We start from the raw sequence: 26,829 nt of genomic DNA, 5'->3' as shown, positions 1-26,829 counted from the left end.
AGGACAGTGTGTTAGCTAATGTAGCCCTACTTGAATTTGCAACACGAATGTCAAATACGGTACAGTAATTTTGATTTTTTCTAACGTTGTTGAGGAGGTTTGTATTTCGGTTAGCTGCGATTCAAATAAATACGCGCACGCTGATTGCTGCTTTTAACCTTCACACAATATCGCAAGCCTCTTTTTCATGCTACTGCAGATTCGACATTGTAAAGAATCGACACGAAATAATGTTTGCTTGAGTTTAATTACAAAAACATCTCAAGCTTGAACGTACCCACTATCCATGCCACTGATAGATGTTTAAATTAAACTGCGCCATGAAGCCTACCGCCTTGCCGCATGATGATGCTACTGCTTTCGACATTTGGGTTGCGTGCTATTCAAGTATCTAACAACATATTCCCTGCATTCATTCGGTTACAATTTGGCGGAGAAATGTTATTCGTAGGTTTTTTGCGAAAAATATTTTGAGTAAATCGTAAATTTGTGAGCAGACGCAATTTCCTTTGTGAACATTACAAATGTTAAATTCATTTGCTGTTAACATTAAAAATGAAAAAGGTGTTCACTTTTACTTCTCTACTGTCACTCGATTTCATTATAATGTAGAACTGCTCTGATGCTTATAAAAACGAGGAATAATCTCTCGTATCAGGAATGTTTTTTTCTTGGTGAGAGCATTTGGCCTAATAGCCTACTTTGCGTCAGTAGGTATAGCCTATATATATGATATAACTTATAATTAGTTTAGACTGGACAAATTACGACATAAGACTTGAAATCTGGTGATATAACGCATGAAGCCTACATATAAACTTATAGGGTAGTAGCCTTCACCAAGCAACAAGTATGAGAAAGATGGAAATTTAGCCTAACTAAAATTCTTAAAACAGTTTCGGTGACAATTGTGTGTAGCCTACTTACCATTGAATTTTTGCCATTGTACCAGCATAACTCAGGCGACTATAAAAAAGCTTAACCATTATTTACCTAACGACTTCCCGATTGGAACCGTCACTGAAGAAAGTATAAGATGTTTGAGGTGAATACATAGGCGTCGCCTTTTCGTTAGGGAAAAGTCAAACAAACCAGGATGATAGGCAAACTTTGATGATTAATAGCAGCATTGATTTGCCGGTAGAACTTGTACAATAAAAGTGGGTTCTACCCAGGAATCGTCACTCACTTAGAGTTATCAAGCACCGAGAGAGGTTGTAAAGGTTTTATTTTTGTGTATATGAAAGAAGTTTATTAACCGGAAAGAAAGGTATGAAAACTAAATTCGATCATGTAGTTTTAATCTAGCAGTTGTTGATTTAGCCTATTGATCTAACTTACATTAATTAATATTGTATCAACTTAATTTGGTTACATTTAATACGACTTTTAGAGATCGGGAGCTTGTAAGATCTGATGGATCTGCGTCTGTTTTTCGTCGCAGGATTGCTGACGCTGGGTATATGCGTTCAAGGTGAGATTTTTGCTAAAGTTTACAACATATTCTTTCAGGAAATCAAACGTTTGGCCAGCTATATGAAAACTGTACGCTATGTGTAATGTATGAAATTCCTAATTGTTTTATTTGCCAAAGAGAACATTTTACTGTACGGAACCGTGTTTTTCTGTAGAATACAAATAACACATTTGCTTTGGGAAGTAGCAAACAGGGATACAGCTTGCCAAAACTGGGCATTTCGATCGGCCAGCTGTAATCGTATAACTTAGTTTTTACACAATTCAGAATTGATTTATAAATGTGAAACAGTAAACTTGTTTGATGAATTTCAGAACGAAATACGTATTTCTACTATACTAAGAGGGATGACGTAAGACCAAATTGTTTCTGTTGCCTTTCGTTCACAAACCTCAAAACACACAACGTAATTCAAATAGACACTTTTTTGTCTTATTTGCTGTCAATCTTTATTTGTAAAATAAATTTTTGGTTTGGTTATTGTTTTTTTTTACTGACGTCCAATTTTATTGATGCTTAAGTCTTATGGATCCTGTTGGCGGAAGGTTTCTCAGATAAAACATACATGCGTGTGTTAAAATGGAATTTTGACTTTCTGTTTACCTTGGTGTTTCATTGGTGTCAATTCCTTTTTACAGTCTTGCGTAAATTAGATCTTCCTTAAATTTTATGATTTTCTGGTTACCACAGTGGACATTTTTTGGTTAATGTGTTTTCCAGGATATTTCATTCATTTTTATTTGGCTTGTTTTTCGGACAAATGCCTCCAGTTTTTAATATAATAATTGATTTAAAACCACAATTAATTTCTATTCTTTATTAAGAAGTGCTCGTTGTATTGAGGTTTAATAAGCATTCTCGACTTTATATGGGTCTTTTATTTCATGAAGGAGCACATTTTCCTCCAGAAAAAATCGAAATTGTTACGTTTGAAATGCCCATAATTCATTAATTTACTTGTAATTCTTCGTTTGTTCGATGGCGCCAGAAAAGTAGCTGTTTGATTATTGTGGCTCTCAGAAATGTTTCACATCCATGACGCGTTTAGTGTTAAGTTACTGCCATGGTAACTATATTTCTGGAAGACATCTGCGTCATTGAAACGTAATGTCAAACGTTTTTTCAGTATTTACGTAAGTTTTATTAAAATGTCGGTATGCTGTATTCAGGCGTTTTAAAATAGTTTTTATTGTTTCACATAACAAATACGAAATTATTGAATCACAACCAAAACGGCTAACAAGGGCATTTACTTTAACTTGATTATCTACGTCATAAAACTTTTCACCTTAATTCTATGCACGTCAGCATCACGGTCTTTATATTTTACTCTGCATATTTATTCAAGGGGCGTTCTTTATTGTCTGGATCGCAGTGACTGATGAGAGAATGTGTCTTGACATGCTCCTATGTTTAACGCTCAGCACTTAGAACAGTTTTGACTACCGTTTTGAATATGTTGTCCTATCTTAATTTTATACAGCTAACTATACACGGTGATAAAAGTATTAAATAGCTCCAAACCAGGGGACCTCATACCTAACTTTTGCATATTTGTACAGGTATTACGGAAAATCAAAAAGAATTTCGAAAAAAACGAAATGTTCCCATGTAAGTCTTTGCTTGATTTCATGAGTTTTGTTCAACAGATGTAGCATTTAATATTAATATTTTTATTTAAATTAAAAAATTTTAACGTTGAGCACTTAATACCATCGCGTTTACTTATCCGAAGCTGCGAAGATTACTTTCTAAATTACCCCACTTTCCAGAAAATTACCAACATCACTGGACCAACTCCAGATCCAGTCACAATCGCAATCACAAATCCAGATATCAGGCGACATCACATGTGATCCCGCGTGCGAACACGGAAGTTGCGTTTCGGGAAACAAATGCTCATGCGAGTCTGGCTGGAGCGGTCCAACTTGCAGTGAATGTAAGTATTTATACGCTTGGGTTGTTCTGACTTGGCACTAATTTAGGTATTCCTTTCTGCTGTTCTTACTTGTGCAAATATCCTGTCTCAAATTTCTGACTATTGGCTACTTTTCAGTCGAGTGCAGCAACGTTTGTGTTCACGGACGATGTGTCGGTCCGAATACTTGCAATTGTAATACAGGATGGGGCGGTGACTCGTGCGAGGAAGGTATTGTCTTTCGTTCAAATGATGTTAATTCCTAGGAGTGGAAAATTCGTCAAATGTTTATAACAAATTTATTGCAGCTGACGCCGCTGGTTAGTGGTTATTTATTGACTACAGTGTATAATTTGTTTTTCCGCAGCCGTTTGTGATACGGAATGTTTGAACGGAGGCAGCTGTGATGCACCTAATACCTGCACTTGCAAAATTGGATGGTCAGGCCAGTCTTGTGGTTCACGTAAGTTCAATTTTTTAGTTTTAGTGAATTGCGTCTTAATGACTATAGCTATTGCCATAAAGCAAAAACCAATCTTTAAAATATGCTAAGATGTGTCCATTCCATCGCTGACTGCATATGCACTATACACTTTTTAGCTGTCTGCGAAAAAGAATGCCAGAACGGGGGATCTTGCGATGCGCCCAACAGGTGCGTTTGCGCTGATGGATTCGACGGAACACTTTGTCAGATAGGTATACGTTAGTTTCACTTCGCCGGTGCCGTAGGTTCCTTGCGAGTTTGATTTTTCAAAACGTGCTATTTCTACGATATCTGGCAATTTGCTGATACTGGTATTTTTTCTTAGCTTTACCGAAAGATTGTAAGTTTCCATTTGAGTACAATGGAAATCTTTATTCGGCGTGCACTACTGTGGGGTCCACTGATGGAAAGGCATGGTGTTCCACAACCACTGCATTTCAGGACAACTGGGTTTCCTGTGACTGTAAGTGAAATATTTTGCTCTTTATTACAACAATTATGCAATTGAGTCTAAACTTATTGCTCTGTGTTACAATATAACATCTTCAACAATACGACAAAGTTGTTCCTGAAATTGTTGACGAAATAACTTGCTGTTCATATACCAATGATAAAATAATATCACTACTGGAACAAGTTGAAAATGACACAATAATTAATTCTATTGAAGCTCCAATTATTAGTATGTTTTTTCCCAACTAAATACGGTATTAGACTTATTCTAATTTTTTTATTTTGTTCCCATATTAACCTTGTTATTTTGACGTAATTATTATGAGCGCACTTGTAAATTGGTGAATTACAGTAGTGATATATCTAAGGTTAATGTGTTTTATTTCTTTTAAATACTAAATGGTATTGGATGATTTATTGATATTTGTTTATAGAAAGAGGTTTTCTGAGCTTTTTGAAACTTTTAAATCTGCTTTTAAGGACTTAAACTTGCTTTGGCAATTGTTATGAAGTTATCCTATAAACCTGTCTGGAGCTCGTTAGTTTTTCTTTCTGAAAGGCAATACGTATCGTATACGTATATTAGTTTGATTTGTAGGCGGACGAAAAATTTTGGTGATAAATAAATATTCTTTACTCATGTGGAGAAGGGTGTTACCTTGAGATTGAGCGATACTGCGCTTTAAATTGTCAGCTACAATAGAACAGGGTAGTCCTTTCTCCAACAGCATTGGCGACACATTCAGCGAGGAGCCGCCCAGTTGGCAAAGTGTAAAATCGCCCACGTACACACCATCGGCAAACAATGGTTTTATTCGTATTTAGTAATCACAGCACGAACTTGGTCGACATCTCGATTGTAGTTGCATCTCTTCTAACTGTCAAATTGTCTTGTATAAAACTGTGGTTATTTTGTAATTATTTTTATTTGAGTATCTCAAAGAGCAAACGCAAAATTAATTATTATACGAAGTGAACGAGTGGATATCTTGATCAGTTTACATATCCTAGCTCCATTTCACCTCTATCGCTTTTGAGCCAGGTGTTACATTTACATAAATCTATACTACCGCAACATTACATTTATCGTTTGAATTTGGTATTGTGCAACTTATTTGCAGACAACACCCTGTGTAATTTCCCTGGGGAACTGTTGGAGATTCCTGGTGACTGCAAGCACTACTACACATGCACAGCTGACGGTGTTTCTCTTACGGCTTGTCCAGTTGATACAGTTTTTAATGTCTACGCTGGCGGATGTGACACTCTGCAAAACACGCCGCATTGCCAACGTATGTAGCATTCAAAGTAGCGTGATATTTATTTTCTTCCCTTGCCAGGACCAATGCACTATTAATTGTAGAATTATTCTTAATGAATAGACACCTGCGCTAAGGAATGTCTTAACGGCGGAAATTGCGTTGCCCAAGACACGTGTGAATGCCCTGAAGGATTTATTGGAAATCAATGCGAAATAAGTAAATAATTATCAACTTTAATAATTATTATACTATTACCTAAATATTTTTTTAATTGCCGTGTTTTGCTTGATAGATATCGAAGAAGCGTTAGAAGGCAGCGGTGAACGTAAGTTGTTTTTTATGTGCAGTATAATAGGCAGGGTTGCCATACCGTCCTTATTTCTAAGATTTGTCCTTATTTTAAAGGTCCGTGTCTTAAAAAATATGTTTGTCCTTTTTTCTAAGAAATGTCCTTATTTTCACTTTCGTCCTTATTTTTAGGGCGGAGGTGGGCACTTTTGTCCTTATTTTGGGCATTTTGTCACTTTTACGATACCATTTTGTACCAAAGAGATACCAAAATTTTGAACATGCAGATAGTGTCTTGTATTTTTTTTTTTTTTTTTAGGAACATTGGTTGCTTTCTCTTGTTGTACACTGTTTAAGGTGGTATTCCTCGTTCATTTTCTAGTCGTCCTTATTTTTGAGTTGAGACTGATGGCAACCCTGATAATAGGCCATCTACCTTATTATAAACACTTCCCTGCTAAAATAATTTTTCACGTCTTCTAACATAAAAGTTTTGGTTAATATTTCCTTAATACTGGTGAGTTACGACCCATTTTACCACGTCACCTTTTTGTGAGGGAATGACTAATCGTGTACCATGGGTTATTAAAGTAACATTAAAATTTTATGCGTCTACTGTGCAGTACTTTTCGCTGAAAATATCGCAAAACAGATTTTTCCGTCATGTTTACCCGTCACTATATATCCACTAACACCTCAATCGTTATCACTAACTTTAACGAGCTTATTACGTTGTAATATGTTTATCGAAAATGCAATACCATAGGTGAAACTACCAAAAACTTTATATTTTGTGAGACGCTATAGATCTAAGCGTACAACATTCTAAATTTCTAACAGTACATCGTCGTAAACCACAAGATGTACGTTGTAAAACAATCATTAAAATTTACCATCTTTTATGGGACACCATCAATATTTAACCAAATAGCATTACTCGAACTTCAACATCCGAAAAATATCGGGTTGATAAACAACTCGTAGGCTCCAAATAAAATCGACACGTACGTGGTGTATTGTTCCTGTTAGTTAAATTGTTCACAATTGTATGAAGACATTAGAAACAACACGGTTGGTTGTGGGTTACTGCATTGTTGGGGCTGCTTACTCAAATGTGTCATGTTGTTGAAACAACATACGATCAACATTTATTGCACCGAATAGCAACATGCTGAAAAGATTAGTACTCGCTCAACAACAAACAATTCATGTTTTTAAATTTTGACATATGTTGCTATTAATAGCATAATTGATTTCATTATGTAGGCTATTACAAATAAGCCTACTTATTACTACTTGTTCCTTATTAGTTACTTAATTTTCTAGTTGCTCACGATAAGTTCTATGTTTTTCTCGGAAATAGAATTTTAACAATTTGCCCAAGTTTCTTTCTTAACCTGATTGGCCATAGAACAGCGCGGTATAATACTTACCCATATCTTGTGTACTGTGATTATTCCAGTTTAGGTAAATTTATAAGGTGGACCCGTTTTAACTAGATTTTCAAAGGGGCTTGTGGAAAAGCATTTAAAACGGTATGATATGTGTGATTTTTAAAGCAATTTATAAACTATAAATGAAACAGCTAAAGATTTGGGATCTGGTGATCAAAAGGACGGTTCTGGCGCAATACGTAAGACAGTAGTTGTGGAAAGTAGAAAGTTTTAGTGGTTACTAACCTTAGACTTGTAATGGTTAACCTAACCGTTGATTTCGGTTGAAAGTGGATTTGATTACCACGAATATGAACAAAGGCTCTATGTTGAACATCATGTTCATGGAGTAAATAAACTTTAACTTGCCTGAAAGTTATGCTAACTTTTTTTCGCCAAAATATAGCAATTTTCAGGCAGTAGTTATTTTCTTATTAACTATTGGTATCAGTAAAATAGTAACATAATAGAAGATGTATTACAGTAGTGTATACGTTAACAAATAACTCTTTAGAGCTCTTACAATCATTTACATTTTACCATATGCATCTGATTCTTTGGCATGCCAAAATATACTGTAATGAAAGTAGGCCTCAGAGATAAAGCTCTAAGATTGTTGCATGCATTGATTTTTGTTTCCGTGTAATACTGTATCGTTTTGTATTTTTCGTTGTTGCCTTCTGAAACCACCACAAATTATCATCATATGCTTTATATCAACCACTACTTCCACAACTAAAACGTGTTATTCTTTCTGTTAGCTATCTTACCATTTCCAAGCACAACACCAAGGGTGTGCAATGCTTGGGGAAAAGGAAACTTTTACACTTTTGACGGACTACTCTTCCCCTCCGACGGACGTTGCGGTTACCAGTTGACAGGCGACTGTGCCAGAAAAGATTTCAGCGTGTCTCTTCACTATGATGCGGACACACTGGACTCCAAACTTAAAATTGACCTGACTGATGGCCCCGCTCTTGAACTTAGCCAGGGAGTCGTTACCTACAACGGCAAAGAGTAAGCCAAAGATAGCAACTAACTAAAAATACCTTAATAATATCCAAGTTTTCGTTTTCATAATGTTAACAAGCAGATTTTGGGACAGATTGAATGCGGAGTTTTGATGACAGTTAAGTAAGATTGAGACTATATCAAAGACCTAAACTTTATCAGGATCGAGGTGCCTAGCGTTGTTGGAGAGCTCCACATCTTCCCTGTCAAGAACACTGATTACGTCATGGTAAACGCTCATGGTCGTGGCTGGCTTGTTGCTTGGGATCAGAAGGACAACTATTTCTTCAAGATAATCGATCAGGATACATGGGCGGGAAAAGTTTGTGGTTTGTGCGGAAACTTCAATGGTGACTTATCAGACGACTTGACACCAAAGGGCGGAGGTTTGTTTTTCAGACGTCGGTTATAGTTGGACGTTTGCTTAACTTGGCTTTGTAAAGTTTATATCATCTTTTCAATTCACAGCCAAAGCTACTGATGTTTCATCTTTCATGAACAGTTGGTCTCTCGATAGTGAATGCAGTACCGAGACAAGCAAGGACTACTGTGGGTACCTAAACAAAGACCAACTCGCGGTAAACATGATAGTTTATATATGAGGCCAAGCATTGTACTGTGGAATGTTCCCAACCCCATCTCTCTTCATAGGAGGTCGTCAATGCCTGTTCCGTGGTATATAGCGAACTGCAAGCGACATCATTTGCGGGATGCCCAGTCAAGGATGACGTGTATGAGGAGACCTGCATGTGGGCTCTATGTCAGTGTGCTTCTGGAAATTACACTCAATGCATTTGCGATGCTACTTCCCAGTTTAGCAAACTTTGCATTGCATCTGGTGCACACATTGAAAACTGGAGAACTCCAGAGTTTTGTGGTAATTTTCTGTTCTGCACTTGATTGTATTGGATTGATGTTATGGCATTAAAATTGGTTTTTCAACTACTTGCACCAATTGAAAACTAGCCTGTCATTTTTTGTTTAGCAAAACCCTGTCCGTCCAACTTAATATACAAAGAATGCGGAAGCGCCTGTCAAGCAACCTGTCACAACAAGAACCAGGACTTGATGTGCACCTCCCAATGTGTGGACGGATGCTTCTGCCCACCAGGCACATATTTGGACGGTGACAAGTGTGTTAAAGATGAGGAATGCTCTTGTACTCACCAAGGCGTCATATACGCGTCAGGAGACAAAAGAAGCGGAGAATGCGAGGAATGGTTTGTACAGTTTTCTTTATGTTGTTTCTGTGCGTTGTTTCACATCAACGAAGGCGCCTGCATGTTTATTTTTAGGGCGGCAAAGTCATGGAAAAAGTATAGGTGTAAGATATGGATTACCATTGAATCGTATAAGACTTTAATATTAGTGAAATATTTTCGCCCCAGTTGCGTAAGTTTTTCTGTATATTTGCAATAATGCGACTACTTACATTGGGAGCACTTCCGAGTCCATAGCAACTGTCATAAATGAAATAGCATAAAAAAGTTCAGCAAACATTAAACTTTTTGTTGCTTTCAGGAGTTAACAGTTAACAGTTCTCGTTTCATGCTATTTTTATTCTCTTTCTTTTTGCGGGCGCCAGGTTTTATAACGCCTTAGGTAAATTTGGAAATTACGTTGTATTGTTCCTATCAAAGTTCCAATCTATTATGGAACTGGTCTTACGCAAGACTTACGCACGTAAATAAACAGAACGTTCTTGCGCAAAGTTTACCCTCTTGAAATATTTCACTCTTCAAGGTATATGACAGTCGCATAGAACAGTAAGAGGTTCTCTGCCGCTCTTAGATGATTTTATTGTCACAGGCAGATTTACCAAAACGAATTATTTCTTCTTTTTTGAACAATAACTTTAAGAGTTGACTCGTTTAAAATTTCAAGGTTTCGCCGCACACAGCAACTTTAGTTCGTATACTGCAAATTAATGAAAATTTTCTGATTTATTATAAAAACTTTGCGGACCTTAAGCCTACCCAATTTAACTCAATTTAATACAACTTACGTAACTGGCGTATGTTATTTGCAACAGATAATGTATATATTATATATGACACAATTACTTACTTTTTCTTTGTAAATCCAAGTAAATGCTTTCATTGTCCCAATTTCAGCACCTGCTCAGGCGGTTTATGGTCATGCGATGCTGTACCATGCTATGGTGAATGTGCAGCAACTGGGGACCCACACTACAGAACCTTCGATGGGTTGTCATACATGTTTTCTGGCCAATGTCAATATGTGCTCTCTACCGACGCTTGCAACACCTCCAACTATACTTTTGCGGTATGTAGTTAGATGTTTGTCGTGTTTAGCTGCACCTGTTTAGTATTTATATAGAATAAAACTGAAACATTTCTAAATTTTCAGATTGTTACTGAAAATGTGAAATGTGGAATTGACGGAGCTGGCGTGTGCACAAAAGCCGCCACCCTGGTTCTTAGAAACGATTTTGCTGAAACAAAATACCATCTTAAGCAAGGCGGTGTGGTCGCAGTGGGTGACAACGATGTTCTTCTACCCTACAATCACGGTGCGAGAATTGAGTAAAATTGTAACTTTTTTGATCCAACTCAATAATAGGATTAAGTATGCCATCGCACGTCCATCGGGGGCTGGCCATAACGCCATGTTGCATTAATATACCGTCATAGTATAGGCGTGCAATTGTATTCTTATCCAAATAACATACGGATTGCTCTACAATATACATGTTTCACAAGTATTGTGTTTTTACAATTATTGCAGGGGATGTGAAAATTAACTTCCTGTCCTCCATAATGATTCAGCTAAAAACAGTCAATGGTATTGAAATAGAATGGGACGGTGCCATGAGGCTTTACGTCAAGGTGAGTTGACCAAAGGAAATAACAACATTCATTTGGGATAGCATAGATTAAAATATTCTAAAATTTTTGTTGCGCTTAGCATGTAATAGATGGAAAACTATTTAGCTAGATCAACACAAAATGCGTTGGACTAAAATGTTCGTGTTACTAAGTCGTGTTTAATTGTAGTAGTGATCATTTTGATTTCACGCTCTTGTTTTAAGCTTGACCCGTCATGGAAGAACTCGGTTTGTGGAATGTGCGGTAATTTCAACTCCAAATCAAACGACGACATGAAAACGCCGCAAAATAGCATTGAAACCAACGTTGGTGCTTTCGGAAATTCATGGAAGGTAAGGCATAGCGATCAACACAACAACAACGTTATGACGATCGGTATAATTGGCCTATAAATAATGATTGGACGTAATAATGGATCTAATAAAATATGATTCTGATTACAACTTTTGTAAAATCACCCAATCTTGCCTTCAACTATACATGAAGTGACTGACTAAACTAATACGCAATTGCGACTACAAATCGAATGATGGACTTTTTATGTAGACTGCAGACAAATTCACAAACGTAAAAATCATCTATTAAAACCTGTCGTGTTTTGCTTTCTTTTTAGGTTAACTCTGAATGTCCTGATGCTGATTGCCCACGGGAACCAATCATTCCCGAGGCGTGTTTGGTAAGCCACGACAAGAAGTCCTACGCTGAAGAAGTTTGTGGTGTGCTGAAAAGTGATACTTTCAAAGCATGTCACGCTTTTGTCAACTGGGGAACATATTACTACAACTGCCGGTAAAGTTGTCAATTTATTCACAGAGAACCTAAAACAAAATTTTCTTCCACCAGTTCCTGGTGTCGTTTGTTTCACGCGCGTTGTTTTACAGAAACGACGTCTGCAACTGTGGTGAAGGAAAAGAATGTATGTGCGAATCGTTTGCCGATTACGCCAGAGCTTGCGCTGAAAAGGGCGTGATCGTGGAGTGGAGGAACGACACTCTTTGCCGTGAGTGATCGCGCTATTCTTCTCCAAATTTAATCATTCTGTTTTTTTCAAACCATAAATACTATAACCTTACAAGTTGTGATGTAAATTTTCTAATTCGAACACAGAATAAGCAACGTTTAAGTTCATCCATTATGAAAATTTGATAAGTTTTAAATGATTTTATCTATAGTATTTAAAGGATTAAGCAATTTTTTGGTCTTCGCGTAAACTTTTGTGTGTTATAGTTTCGCTGTTTAAGACCAATTCTTATGCTCAACATTATAATTATAAGCTCATGTTTTCAACGTTTACGTAATAGCCATGGAATGCGACGAAGGCATGGAATACAAAGAGTGCGCTGGATATTGTGAGGCAACTTGCAGGTCAATTGGAGATGCCGATAATACCTGCGAGAAATCTTGCCATCCGGGCTGCGTGTGTGCTGACGGCCTCTACTTGTCAGAGGATGGTACGTGCATTGAAGCGCAGGACTGTGGCTGTTATTACCTGGGCGAAATGTACAACCCTAACGACCAGTTAACAACCGGATCGCAGACATGGTGAACATTTTCAGATTGTATACTGCCATGTCAGTTTCTTAAACATTGCGACTTAGAAATTGTAGCAAAAGTTTTTTAGTACGAGTACATACAACATAAAAATCTTAATTTATCACATTTAATCGTACACCATAGCACCTGCAAGAACGGGCGCATGGAATGTGTGCAACCGCCTGAAGAGGAGACTTGCGTTGCTCCTTTGAATTATGTCAACTGCTCTGCTCTTCCGAAGGGAAGCAGAGGGATTGCCTGCATTCAAACCTGTCGAAATCAACAGCAAGTTTGCACTGCCCAGCATTGCGTGTCCGGATGTGGTTGCCCGGAAGGTACAATCAAAGGTAAGTCGAATGTTGACTGTCTATGCGTAAGTCAATTATTAAAGCCGTGCACTTTACGTCTGTAACAGTAAAGTGTTTATTGCTTCACTTTAGACGAAAATTTCGGTACCTGCGTACAGCCAAGTAAATGCTCTTGTTTATCCAACGGGGAGATTTACCAGCCAGGTGAATCAAGACCAGAGGGTGATTGTAATACTTGCACGTGTACTGGTGGTTCGTGGTCTTGCACGGAAAAAGCTTGTCCGGCTGAATGTTCATCGGTTGGAGACCCTCATTACACTACTTTTGATGGGCAGAAATTTGACTATCAGGTGTGAATTAGCTGCCTGTGATCAATAGAAAATTGAAAAACATTCAATATATAGTTGACTCTAATATTTTTTTTGTTATTTTACCGTGATATATTTTAAAATTAGAAATAAAAATCAATTTGACTGCCGACAATTCTGCAGAAATTGTTTTTTGTTTGCTAATGATGCTAGTATAATTATTTAGGGAACCTGTTCTTACGTGATGTCAGAGGATTTTTGTGGAAACGAAACGTCAGGAACTTTCCGTGTTGTAATGGAAAACTCTCCTTGCGGCAACAACGAAGTTTCTTGTCCAAGAGCAGTGTCGTTTTATTTGTACAATAAATTGATTTACCTGAAAAAGGGAACAGGCGATGATGTGAGTTTCGCATATTTCTGGTATTTTGTCCAAATTCATGCTTCTTTTTACAAGTGTTTATGTAAAATTAAAATCGTTTTATGTTATTTAAAAAACAATTTAGAGTATTCAAGTTTCTGACTACCCGGAAGGTCCAAGCCCTCCTGCCGGGTTTTCCTACAACGTTCGCATCGGATCTATTTACTACATTGTTGAGACCAATGTTGGAATTGAGCTATTGTGGAACCACGAGAATGCTGCCAAAATCCACTTGCAGCCCAATTACACAGGAAAGGTGGGGATACATTGCCATTATTTGAACGATTATAGAAAATTTAAATCATTTGTTTTTTTAATATTGCGTTTGTCTTAGGTTTGCGGTCTTTGTGGAAACTTTGACGGTGACATGAACAATGATTTCGCCCTGAGAGGGGGTAGCGTGGTTGCGGACCCCGATGAGTTTGGCAACGATTGGAAGGTATCAGTTTTTAGTATTTTTTATAACAGTTAGTTTATTTAACAGTAGGTTTATTTCTGCTTTCTGTGTCTCCTGTTATTGCAACTTATAACTTAATGCCACAATTATAACTTACGACGAAAAAATAGGGAATAAAATTTAACACAATCTGAAAGTTTCGCACTTAAATCTGTGTAAAGTTAAACGGTGTTTTACTCAAGTTTTGAGTTAATAAACATCAGCCAATTTGCTGTAGATAAGTGAAACATGCCCTGATAGTGTGGCGGACCCTCATCCTTGCCAAGAAAACGCGGAAAGAGCTCCTTGGGCAGAAAAGAAATGTAATATTCTCAATAGCGACATATTCAAAGATTGTCACGCAAAAGTTGATCCAAGCACTTATTACGAGAATTGCCTCTACGACACCTGTGGCTGCGACTTCGGAGGAGATTGCGAATGCTTTTGTACATCGGTGGCTGTTTATGCACAGGTTGGTTCTTGTAGGCTTGTTAGTTTAATTTAAAGTATTTAAACGATTCATTAGACTACTCCTGCGGATGGTTCTTTGGAATATAACATTCATATTGGATTATATTACCGTTTTATAATTAACTGAATGTTAGTAGTTGTTTCGGTTAACTATTTGAAAAAGATTGATTTACTTGATGTTATGTCGACTTAAGGAATGTGCGGCAGCTGGGGTGTGCATAAACTGGCGAAATAACGAAGTGTGTCCTTTGATGTGTGAGTCATACAACCCTGGATTCGGTACCGGTGTTAACGAAACTTGCGAATGGAAATATGAACCATGCGGAAACCCATGTCCGCCAACCTGCAACAACAGAAATCCTGATTGTGCTTGGAAACAATTGGAAGGGTGTTACGTCACTTGCAACGAAGGTTTGTAGTGTAGTATTTTTCTGACACTTCGAGCACATAACGCCATTTTCAATAAACCAGTTATGGCGAGATCCTTTTCTGTAAAAAGTAACATGTAATTGGTGGGCTAACTGAGTTTTCATTTCAGAGGAAGTATGGGATGAAGTTAACTTGAAATGCATTCCGGAAAGTTCTTGTCCCACTACTACACGTCCAGATATACCAGTCACAACTACTACCCCGACTACACCTAAGACGCCTCCCCCAACCACGACAACAACAACCACCGTCACCACCACAACAACGACACCGCCACCGCCAACACCATGCAAATGTGTGGAAATAAATGTGAGGTTTTCATAGGAAAACTTGGCATGCCAATACTAGATGTTGATATCGAAGCCAAAAATCAGGCTTTTTAAAAATATTTGTCTTACAGGGAATTGCGCATGAACCAGGTGATACGTGGCCTCTTCGGGGGGATGAGTCATTGTGCATTGATGTGACTTGTGTTGAGGAGCAGCCAGGTGTTTGTAAGACAGAGAGCGAAGACAAGCGTGTTCTCTGCACTGAAGCTAACAAACCAGTTTGCCAAAACGGTAACAAGGCCGTTCAGGTTGAAGATGGTTGCAGTTGCAAATGGGAATGCCAATGTCAGTACAAACATTCAATGTTTCAATCAATTATATCTCTTAAATGATCGTTCCATTTTTATTTTAAGTTAGATCACTTCGAAGACGTTTCACTGATAAGAAGTCATAATTTTCTAACAGTTTATCCATGTTACAGGTTACTGCTTTGGACAAGGAGATCCCCACTTCTTCACGTTTGATGGATTTTATTACCCCTTCCAAGGCAATTGCACGTTTGTTTTGTCACGTGACATGAATGGCTACCACACTAATCACCCCCACGAATACGAGGTACAAAAACCAATACACCAGTCATACTGTACATTAAGCGTGTGCATTGGTTAAAAGGCCTGTCAGCAGTGCTTTTAGGATTTCATTGAAGGGGAATTAAAAGTTTTCAAAAACTGGGTATAGAAGTCCCGCGTTTCTCCACCTTGCTTAGAATGCGCGGAACTCAAAAATGAAATTTTGATTTTTTTTTCGCCTAAACATGCCATGAAACGCCCCGAAATGAATTGTATTTTCAAAGTTATACTTTTACATACCATTGCTGGCAGTTTATGATGCAGAATTTTGAAACACCATAGTTCCTCCTGTTGTATATTTTCCTAGTTTAAGTAGTGGCAACTAAGAAAAACGTAAAAACATCAATGGCCCTAAAAATTGGGTTTCTGATCGTCCAATGTTCCCCCAGCTACGCTAGTGCATATGGGTCAGGTTTCATGTATTTTTCATTTCCGTTGCAGATATGGATGGAAAATGTTGCATGTGAGGAAGCTCCTGACACAACTTGCACAAGGAAGATAACTATTATCTATGACAGCACACACCTCGCTCTATACGAAAACTACACTGTAAGGATTTTGCCATCAGCGAAGTAGCTTCCAAGCTCGTTTGGTTGCTATTATTTTTCATTTCGTTAAAATTTGTTGCTTCCTGTAGTTTACTGTCAATGGGTCCAGTGTCAAGGACAAATCCCAACTTCCAATGACAGCCGACGGCATCCATGTTGAACTCCGGGGTGTCAGTCTCTTCTATGTTACGATCAAGGAAATTGATCTCATCCTTACCTATACCGGAGTTGATTACAGCTGGAGTCTTAGTGTTCCATATTCGAAGTATTTTAACAGAACAGAAGGCTTGTGTGGTAAGTAGTCCTGTGATGCCACTAGTTAGTTATAAGTGGTTTCAGGCTTAGTATTTCTTACGTTGGTTTTGCTCCATTTAAACCAAATCGACAAAACACTTGCCACAAACCGCTTGTTTTTCTTTGCAGGTGTGTGCAACAATGACCAATCTGACGATTTCACAAACCGCACTGGGGTAGTTGTGACAGACATAGAAGATTTCGGAGACAGTTGGTTAGTGAAGAAAGAATCCGAGAAATGCATCAATCCTCCTCTCCCTTGTTATCCCCCTCCGACCCCGGATAAAAACTGTGATATCATACTATCTGACGTATTTAAGGTAATGTTAAAAGAGTTATTGGTTGTTCGCGTTCCTTTAATTTTATTGTTTTTAATACATTTTATAAGTTGCCGTATAGCCTATAATTAATTATAGATTATAATCTGTTCTATAGTTTAACTTCTTTAACTTTATAAGAAGTACTATATATGGATACAATATAAATAGCAAATGTTGAACCGAATGATTTCGACAACTATATCGATCTTATAGTTTTAACAATGTCGTGTGTTATTTTTTTCAGAGTTGTCACGCTGTTGTAGATCCGCAAATATTTTATGAGATTTGCCAATATGATACCGCACGCTGTAATACCAACTATTCATATTGCGAAGCACTATTCGGCTATGCCAGAATATGTCAGCATGCGGACATCTGCGTGAATTGGAGAAGCGACGATATATGTCGTGAGTTGTCTCACTTCCGTATTTTCGAAGAGTATAGTGTTGTCTCTAAATAACATGTAACCAGTCAAAGTACTGCGAATTGGAGAGATGTGCTGCACCGAACAAGAACTCAAACATTAGCCCGAACATCAATCAGTTGTTTACTTTCATGAATTGTTACGAATTCTGCAGACAAATTCGGAACTAATCCCTCGTACTTACTACACCTTGTATGTGACAAAATACTTACGAAAATATAATTAATAATTTTTAGCGTAGAGGTAATACGGCTTGTTTACAATAGACTACATGCTACAAGATGATTTTTTGCTCATTAGCTATTTACAAACCTATTAAGGCGCAATCACCAGTCCGATTTGATATATGAGTTTGTATTAACAAAAAACGTCTGTTATTCGTATTCCAAAGAATTTGATTTTTGTTCTGTTTTTGCACACATCCCTGCATGTGTCCATCTGATGTAGAGCCGGGTTGTTGTCAAAAAAAGTTTTCTGAGGTTGCAGATATGTTTTTAGTCTTATTTATGCCTTAATATTTTAGCACTGGATTGCCCACACGATAGGTTTTATCAAGCGTGCAAGCCAAATTGCGAACAAGAGTGTTCGAATTATTTGAGTGGCATACCCTGCGAGGATGAAGAACTGACTGAAGGTTGCTTCTGCCCTCCAGACACCGTCCTATTTAATGGAGAATGTGTAGAGTCCGCAGTGTGCACTGATTGTACTGACGATGACGGCAAGGTCTACGAGGTATGTTGAGAAGTGGTTAGCGATACCAAGCGATTTTCATGAAATCTAGTCCCTGAGAACTTTTGTATAGTTTTGTTTCTATTTTCCTATTACATGTGTTATGTTTTACGTACAGTATGGAGAGAGTTGGGTGCCGGCTGTCGGTGACTGTACCATTTGCTCATGTATGGAGGATCAAAACATACTCTGCACCACCAAGGAATGTCCAGATGGAACCAATGAAATTCCAGACTGTCCCGCGTGCTACGTTGCTGAAATGGAGAGGGGCTCTGATCCCTGCTGCCCAACATATCAGTGTGGTACGGTATTTGTTTCTTTTTTCTAAAGCAAGTTTTTAAAATGTAAATGCATTGGTTGAACAAAGTCAAACGTTTTTAAGTCAAAGTAATTTGTAAAATGCCTGTTAAGTGTATTTCACATTAATCGATCTTGATTATTTGATATCGTCGGATTTGATATTACTGTTAAAACACTGGCTTTACTTTGTTTTATTCAAATGTGCCATTTATTAAATCCTAGTATACCGTCATAGTTGAATGAACGTCTCTTTTCCACATAAAACTGAACTGATGTGTCATTCGTGTGTTGTTTATGTACAGTGTGCAATTACAAGCTCGGCAGTTTGTTTGGATATATCAGCGACTTGGCTGAGGACGAAGGTAGCGGCTTCAGCCACGAAAAAGTTTGTGGACCAGTGCACTTACCTCGTTGCGAACCCGGATATATTCCACAAAGAACTAACCCTGATGAATGCATTCCTGATTTCAAATGCAAATGTAACGCTACTCTACACCCGTGTTCGGCCAAACCCACTTGCAGTGATGTTGAGCATTTGGTCACCACAACAGGCGAATGTTGCCCTACTTATACTTGTGGTGAGATTTCATTATTTCTCGTACTGTATAAAATTCTGTTTTGGAGAACAAACTGAACTGTAGTTTAGCCTACGTAAAATTAATCTCTGACGTCTTCGACTTCAGAATGCAACAAATGTGAAGAAGATACTACTGAATGTTCGGCGTGTGAAGACCGTTGGGTCGAAGTTGATTACTGTGGATGCAAAAAATACAGCTGTGGAAGAAAGGGAGTGTGTAACTACAATGGCACTCTGCACAAGGTAAACGCTAGCTGCTGACGTTGGAGGTAAATGACCGTACTTCATGTCAATTTAATCACAATCTAATATCGGATTTATCATCAATTAGCCTAATTAAAATGGACTTATTTTTTAGCCCGGAGAAGACTGGGGATCTGCAGATCCATGCGAAACTTGTACTTGCTACGATACAGAAATTGATGGTAACGGATGTTACAAACATGAATGCTATAAGATGGCCTGCGACGTATTTTGCCCGGACTGCACAACATACACACCAGTCCCCGGTCAATGTTGTGGAACATGCGAAGTCAATGGGTGTGAGTACACCAGCGCTGATGGTAAACACGGATGTCAAGCGGTGAGTATGTTTAAAAATATAAATCGCAATCGGATAATTCAAATTTTATGTTTCGATAAAAAACATTTCTGTGCAAATTTCCAGGTTGATGCCATGACCATTTTTATATATCGATTCAGGTTGATGAATCATGGGAAGATATGGAAAAATGTGTTGAATACACGTGCAAGGCCTACATTAATAACACCGTGAATGTGGTTGAAACTCCAATAAAATGTCCAATTTACGATATTCCCGAATGTCCTGCTTGCTATGAACCACGGAGCTTCCAGGAAGATTGCTGTACTGTCATCCGCTGCGTACCAGCCCAGTTATGTTGTGTGGGCGAAGGACCTTCAATTCAACTGGTAACTGATACCCAAAATACTTTTGACGTGTTATGGCATGTTTGTATGGTATGTATGTGTGATAGGTTTTTATTGTACTTTATTTCTTAGCCTGGTGCTGAATGGAATCCAGACTCGTGCACTGTCTGTAAATGCTTGAATTCTGTCAATGAGACGTCAGGCTTCCATGATGTGGAATGTAACAACGTACCGTGTTCTTCATTCGACAAAGAGCAATGTTTAACAGATGGCGGTAATGCAGTGCCAACTGATGATGGCTGTTGCTGGAAATGTGACAACAAATGCATAGATAACCAAAACAACACATACAAGGTACAATAACGGCAATCTAAAATTTATAGACAAAAACACGTCTTCATTGTTTTAAAGCAAGCTATTTATTTTCACACCACTTGGGAAAATATTTATATGTTAATAGTTTGGCGAAGTCTGGCGCCCTGACAATTGCACTTTGTGCTCGTGCACCGTTGGACATGAAATCGTTTGTAGCCAAGTCTCTTGTCCTCCGGGCTTCAAAGAAACAAAGCAACACTGCGCGCCTTGCGAGGTGTCTGTGAGGAAACTTACAACTGATCCGTGTTGCCCCGTGTATGATTGTGGTAAGGTCCTGAATGAGCGCGTTAACTTATATTTCTTTACTGATAAACGTAACAACGATGCAAAACACATGACGGCTTCTTGCTTGACATATGAATGCAAATAACCTTTAATATATGGAAATCAGTTTTGTGGTATCTGTTTTTATAAACTAAAGTCTTGTATTCAGTGTGCAACTACGCTCTTGGTCAAGGGGAACCTAATTGTGATGCGGTCGAGGTGCCAAAATGCCCTCCCGGCTCTATTCCCAGGCAAACAAACGAGGGTGAATGCATTCCTGAATATGAATGCGTATGCAACAAATCTGTCAGTCATTGCCCCGAGCCTCCGGTCTGTGGAGACTTGAAGCACATAGTTACTCAAGATACTGAATGCTGTCCTATTCAAACATGTGGTGAGAAATATATCTTTGTCCTTTTTCGTTAAAACCGATATGGAAAATCATTATACTGATAAAAATTGTTCCTTCTAGAATGCAAAACATGCCAAGACGATACCACGGCGTGTTCTCCCTGTGAACAGGCTGTCATTAATACTGATGAATGCTCATGTCGTCACACCACTTGTCATCCACAAAACATTTGTATCGTCAATGGCGCAGCTCATACGGTAAGGTTAACCTCAGAAATGACATTATAGACAGTTAGACAATTAATGAAATAAAATACTTGTCGTTAAGCTGACTATTAAGTTTGGAAATGTGAACGGACACACAACACAACTTGCGCAATTCCCATACTTTTTTATTTTATGAATATGAATTCTTTCAGGTCGGAGAAGTTTGGAATCCTGATGCATGTACAACTTGTACTTGTACAAACAATGTCGATACTGAAACATCGTGCCATGTGGAGCATTGTTTTGTCGAAACCTGTGACACAATATGTCCTAGTTGCCAGGAATACGTCACAGTTGAAGGTCAATGTTGCGGTGAATGTAGAACAATCAGATGCCCGGTTACAAACCAAGATGGTACAACAGAGTGTAAAGAGGTAAAACATGTGATACGAAGCACGTTACCGTTTCACAGACACTCAGTAGTTGTAAACTAAATTAATGTTTCCAAAATTTTAGCCGGGAGATATGTGGCAATATACAAGCAACTGTACCGAGTACATTTGCGCAAACGGTCCAAGTGGAGACCTTAAACCATTAAAGAGCAATTTTACATGCCCAAAAGAGAATATACCAGAGTGCTCAGTCTGCGAAAATCTGATACAATACACTGAAGACTGTTGCACTAAGTTCCGCTGTGTGCAAAGGGATGTTTGTTGTGACAGTGGTGTTGAAAAATTGGTGAGTGAAAAGTGAGAAAAGATTTTGAAGTTATTTTGTTTTGCTATCTTTTTGATGTAACCAGTTATATATCAAAGAGTGATTTTCAATTAAAGATTACGTAAAATGTTAATATCGTGCTTCTATTTTAGCCTGGTTCGACATGGGCACCCGACACTTGTAATATCTGTCATTGCTCAGATGATTCAAACGTTACATCCGGTTTCCATGTCGAAAAGTGCTTCCATGTACCTTGTCCTCCATTTGATGCAGAAGCTTGTGAAACTAATGGCGGAACTGTAATAGCCACTGATGACGGATGCTGTACGAAATGTCAAGTGTCAGACTGTTATGAATGTGGCAGAAGAATAAGCACAAAACTAGAGTACATGATTGTGGAAGAATGTGCTTCAACGGTGCCAGTGTCGTTATCATATTGCGACGGTTTCTGCCGAGGTAGTTATTTTTGGTCTTCTGTTGTTGGCTCCGAAAGCCAATGTTCATGTTGCAATCCAACAGCAACAGCAAACCGTGTTACTACTATGATGTGCAAAAATGGCACAGAATTTGAATACAGCTACAATGAAGTTACGTCATGCGGTTGCACATCTTCCTGCCAACCTATTCCCCCACCAGACGAGCCAGTCATTACATCACCCATTCCGCCTAAGCCCACACCAGTATTTACTACAGAGCCGCCAGAAGAAGGCTCTGGCGAAACCACAACCCCACCAGTTGAGGCGCCATCTGCCACCACAACAACTCCGCCTAAACCGGTACCAACCACCACTGAAGAAGAAGGATCCGGCGAAACCACAACCCCACCAGTTGAGGCACCATCTGCAACCACAACAACTCCACCTAAACCGGTACCAACCACCACGGAAGAAGAGGGATCTGGCGAAACCACAACCCCACCAGTTGAGGCACCATCTGCAACCACAACAACTCCGCCTAAACCTGTACCAACCACCACTGAAGAAGAAGGATCCGGCGAAACCACAACCCCACCAGTTGAGGCACCATCTGCAACCACAACAACTCCACCTAAACCGGTACCAACCACCACGGAAGAAGAGGGATCTGGCGAAACCACAACCCCACCAGTTGAGGCACCATCTGCAACCACAACAACTCCGCCTAAACCTGTACCAACCACCACTGAAGAAGAAGGATCCGGCGAAACCACAACCCCACCAGTTGAGGCACCATCTGCAACCACAACAACTCCGCCTAAACCGGTACCAACCACCACTGAAGAAGAAGGATCCGGCGAAACCACAACCCCACCAGTTGAGGCACCATCTGCAACCACAACAACTCCGCCTAAGCCGGTACCAACCACCACGGAAGAAGAGGGATCTGGCGAAACCACAACCCCACCAGTTGAGGCGCCATCTGCAACCACAACAACTCCGCCTAAGCCGGTACCAACCACCACGGAAGAAGAGGGATCCGGCGAAACCACAACCCCACCAGTTGAGGCGCCATCTGCAACCACAACAACTCCGCCTAAACCGGTACCAACCACCACGGAAGAAGAGGGATCTGGCGAAACCACAACCCCACCAGTTGAGGCGCCATCTGCAACCACAACAACTCCGCCTAAACCGGTACCAACCACCACGGAAGAAGAGGGATCCGGCGAAACCACAACCCCACCAGTTGAGGCGCCATCTGCAACCACAACAACTCCGCCTAAACCGGTACCAACCACCACGGAAGAAGAGGGATCCGGCGAAACCACAACCCCACCAGTTGAGGCGCCATCTGCAACCACAACAACTCCGCCTAAACCGGTACCAACCACCACGGAAGAAGAGGGATCCGGCGAAACCACAACCCCACCAGTTGAGGCGCCATCTGCAACCACAACAACTCCGCCTAAACCGGTACCAACCACCACGGAAGAAGAGGGATCCGGCGAAACCACAACCCCACCAGTTGAGGCGCCATCTGCAACCACAACAGCTCCGCCTAAACCGGTACAAACCACCACGGAAGAAGAGGGATCCGGCGAAATCACAACCCCACCAGTTGAGGCGCCATCTGCAACCACAACAACTCCGCCTAAGCCGGTACCAACCACCACGGAAGAAGAGGGATCCGGCGAAACCACAACCCCACCAGTTGAGGCGCCATCTGCAACCACAACAACTCCGCCTAAACCGGTACCAACCACCACAGAAGAAGAGGGATCTGGCGAAACCACAACCCCACCAGTTGAGGCGCCATCTGCAACCACAACAACTCCGCCTAAGCCGGTACCAACCACCACGGAAGAAGAGGGATCCGGCGAAACCACAACCCCACCAGTTGAGGCGCCATCTGCAACCACAACAACTCCGCCTAAACCGGTACCAACCACCACGGAAGAAGAGGGATCCGGCGAAACCACAACCCCACCAGTTGAGGCGCCATCTGCAACCACAACAACTCCGCCTAAACCGGTACCAACCACTACGGAAGAAGAGGGATCCGGCGAAACCACAACCCCACCAGTTGAGGCGCCATCTGCAACCACAACAACTCCGCCTAAACCGGTACCAACCACCACGGAAGAAGAGGGATCCGGCGAAACCACAACCCCACCAGTTGAGGCGCCATCTGCAACCACAACAACTCCGCCTAAACCGGTACCAACCACCACGGAAGAAGAGGGATCCGGCGAAACCACAACCCCACCAGTTGAGGCGCCATCTGCAACCACAACAACTCCGCCTAAACCGGTACCAACCACTACGGAAGAAGAGGGATCCGGCGAAACCACAACCCCACCAGTTGAGGCGCCATCTGCAACCACAACAACTCCGCCTAAACCGGTACCAACAACTACGGAAGAAGAGGGATCTGACGAAACCACAACTCCACCAGTTGAGGCGCCATCTGCAACCACAACAGCTCCGTCTAAACCGGTACCAACCACGACAACCTTACCTCAAACAACTACACCCATTCCTTGTTACTGGACCAACTGGACCAGTTCTGACCGGCCTAAACTCCCTTATAGAGATGACGATGAAACATTTGAGCATTTAATTGAAAATGGTTATGAAGTATGTCCTTCACCAGTGAAAATCAATTGTAGACCCGTCGGTGGTACAGTAGAAGATTTTGAAAAAAATCAAGAATGGCAAGAAGTAACCTGTGATGTTGAAACCGGACTATTGTGCTTGGGTTCTGAACAGACAGTCCACCCAGTATGTGAAGATTATGAAATACAACTCTATTGTTGCCCTGAATCTCCAAGTCAATCCCAGTCACAGAGTCAGTCTCAGTCCAATAGCCAGCAAGAGGTGGATTCTATTGAAAAACAAATCCAAAGCATTTTAGATGAACTTCAAAATGGAGAAACGCCATCAACTGCACAACATCTTTTCCCAGGAAATGGAGGCGGACAATCACAATCTCAGATTCAGGTTGACGGAAATGGCGGCATTCAGTTGCAGGGACAACACCAAATTATGCAAAATATTCATGAATTGAACAGCGAGGAACAAAAAATTGACAGCAGTCTTCAACAATTGATTGGAAAGTTAAATTCTGGGTCGCTAGATTCCGGTAGTGAAACAGAACAAGTCCAAGCGCAACAACAAGTGCAGCAGCAAATTCAGAGCATAAATCACGAGATGCAACAGGTACTGTATGTCAAGAAAAAGTTTTAATAATTTACCAAAAAAAAACATTTTGACTGTAATTTTTTTAACTATATTTTTTAGCAATCAGAATTACAACACGACACAGATTCGAGTATTGATCAGCAAATCAAGTCAGTCTTAGATAGCATCAACTCAGAAAATTCGGCAAAATTGCCTGCCGCTTTACCAAAGCAAGCCCACAACGTTGTCAATCAACTTAGTGAAAACGCCGCAAATGAAATTGAAAGTGATCAGGAAATGAATGCTGACATACAGGTGAAACACTGATGAAATATAGCGTACGATACGTACATACATACGTACGTATGTACGATTGTGGTTGTTGATAGAGGAATTCTAAACTTAATATTTAATTTCCTATGTCACAGAGTGCCATCCATAATCTCTTGCAAACCAATTACAACGCTGAAAGCGCCCATTTACAAACTTTGCACGATAAAACGATTAGTGAACTGCAAAATCTTGAACACAACGAAAATCATTTATTACAAGAGGTACACAGCATTTTTCTAAAATTAGATTTATATAATATCTTTCTTAAGTCAATTATCATTTGGTATGCAAAAGGTAAGATTAACTTAGTTCTTCTTGATTTCGTAGGAACAAGGTAGGCTAAATCAACTGGAGAGTATCAATTCAAACGAATACGCTGCGCTTGGGAACGTCGTTGGAAATCATGTTCAGAGCCAGCAACAGAGGCAAACGCAGTCTCAGTCTAAACGTTCCGAACTAGAAAGAGAAATTGAAGAGTTGGCTGAGCAGTGGTAGACAAGTTATGTTAAACTTAAGTCGAATGTTTTAATGTTGTTAGTTTTAAGCTATAGTTATCGCTGAACTGTAGATTACCAGCTATTTTTGCGCAATACTGTGTGGTTTCACACTAACGGCCAATGCGGATGGTTATTAACTTAACATGGTAGCTTAATTGTTGTGCTTATATAGAGAACTGTACTCCTGGCATTAGTTACCATGATTTTTTCATACACTTTCCGAATTAATAATATTTGTTAGAAATACCGCTATGAATACGTTTGTGTCTTTTATCTAAATTTGCACATTTGGTTTTACCGCTTATTTTGTTTGCTGACATGAATATTTGCACTTTTTAATAGTTTGCAGCAAGTAATGGTGCATAATTCCAGTTAATTCCAAAACTAAATGTATTTATTTGATGAAATTTAATAAAGTAGCTTTCTGCAA

At 39.6% G+C, this 26,829-nt stretch overlaps 1 protein-coding gene across 4 annotated transcripts; it reads left to right on the top strand.

Annotated features, from left to right (window-relative positions):
* The first annotated feature begins 1,108 nt into the window (after window positions 1–1,108).
* Window positions 1,109–26,829, top strand: LOC143469880 (von Willebrand factor-like). 4 transcript variants are annotated; one of them, XM_076967779.1, is made up of 55 exons: window positions 1,109–1,270; window positions 1,394–1,474; window positions 3,040–3,088; window positions 3,250–3,416; window positions 3,534–3,626; window positions 3,763–3,858; window positions 3,996–4,091; window positions 4,205–4,342; window positions 5,454–5,624; window positions 5,715–5,810; window positions 5,887–5,919; window positions 7,468–7,515; window positions 8,077–8,332; window positions 8,489–8,712; window positions 8,795–8,904; window positions 8,978–9,203; window positions 9,312–9,546; window positions 10,441–10,612; window positions 10,697–10,859; window positions 11,075–11,175; window positions 11,379–11,507; window positions 11,789–11,964; window positions 12,057–12,175; window positions 12,477–12,717; window positions 12,853–13,055; window positions 13,149–13,366; window positions 13,551–13,724; window positions 13,828–13,998; window positions 14,077–14,181; window positions 14,417–14,650; window positions 14,844–15,060; window positions 15,188–15,387; window positions 15,479–15,692; window positions 15,829–15,962; window positions 16,418–16,525; window positions 16,614–16,818; window positions 16,948–17,138; window positions 17,383–17,545; window positions 18,086–18,294; window positions 18,410–18,593; window positions 18,894–19,169; window positions 19,275–19,411; window positions 19,527–19,751; window positions 19,871–20,098; window positions 20,189–20,410; window positions 20,517–20,697; window positions 20,865–21,089; window positions 21,168–21,304; window positions 21,466–21,687; window positions 21,770–21,991; window positions 22,123–22,678; window positions 23,237–25,608; window positions 25,690–25,884; window positions 25,998–26,123; window positions 26,230–26,829. In XM_076967779.1, exons 2-55 carry the CDS (start codon window positions 1,417–1,419, stop codon window positions 26,395–26,397), a joined length of 11,619 nt encoding a protein of 3,872 aa, XP_076823894.1. In that variant the 5' UTR covers window positions 1,109–1,270; window positions 1,394–1,416; the 3' UTR covers window positions 26,398–26,829. The 4 variants fall into 4 exon arrangements, with proteins under 4 accessions (XP_076823894.1, XP_076823886.1, XP_076823869.1 ...); XM_076967771.1 differs by having other exon boundaries at window positions 22,772–25,608; XM_076967754.1 differs by having other exon boundaries at window positions 22,123–25,608.

The sequence above is a fragment of the Clavelina lepadiformis genome, chromosome 1 (genome assembly GCF_947623445.1).
Source record: "Clavelina lepadiformis chromosome 1, kaClaLepa1.1, whole genome shotgun sequence".
Taxonomy (NCBI): Eukaryota; Metazoa; Chordata; class Ascidiacea; order Aplousobranchia; family Clavelinidae; genus Clavelina; species Clavelina lepadiformis.
This window is presented reverse-complemented; position numbering and strand designations above follow the sequence as displayed.

Coding starts and splice junctions, on each gene's coding strand:
- LOC143469880 (XM_076967754.1), top strand. CDS start 1,417: ATGGATCTGCGTCTGTTTTTCGTCGCAGGATTGCTGACGCTGGGTATA. Junction 5,625..5,714: donor AAACACGCCGCATTGCCAAC/GTATGTAGCATT, acceptor CTTAATGAATAG/ACACCTGCGCTAAGGAATGT. Junction 8,333..8,488: donor GTTACCTACAACGGCAAAGA/GTAAGCCAAAGA, acceptor AAACTTTATCAG/GATCGAGGTGCCTAGCGTTG.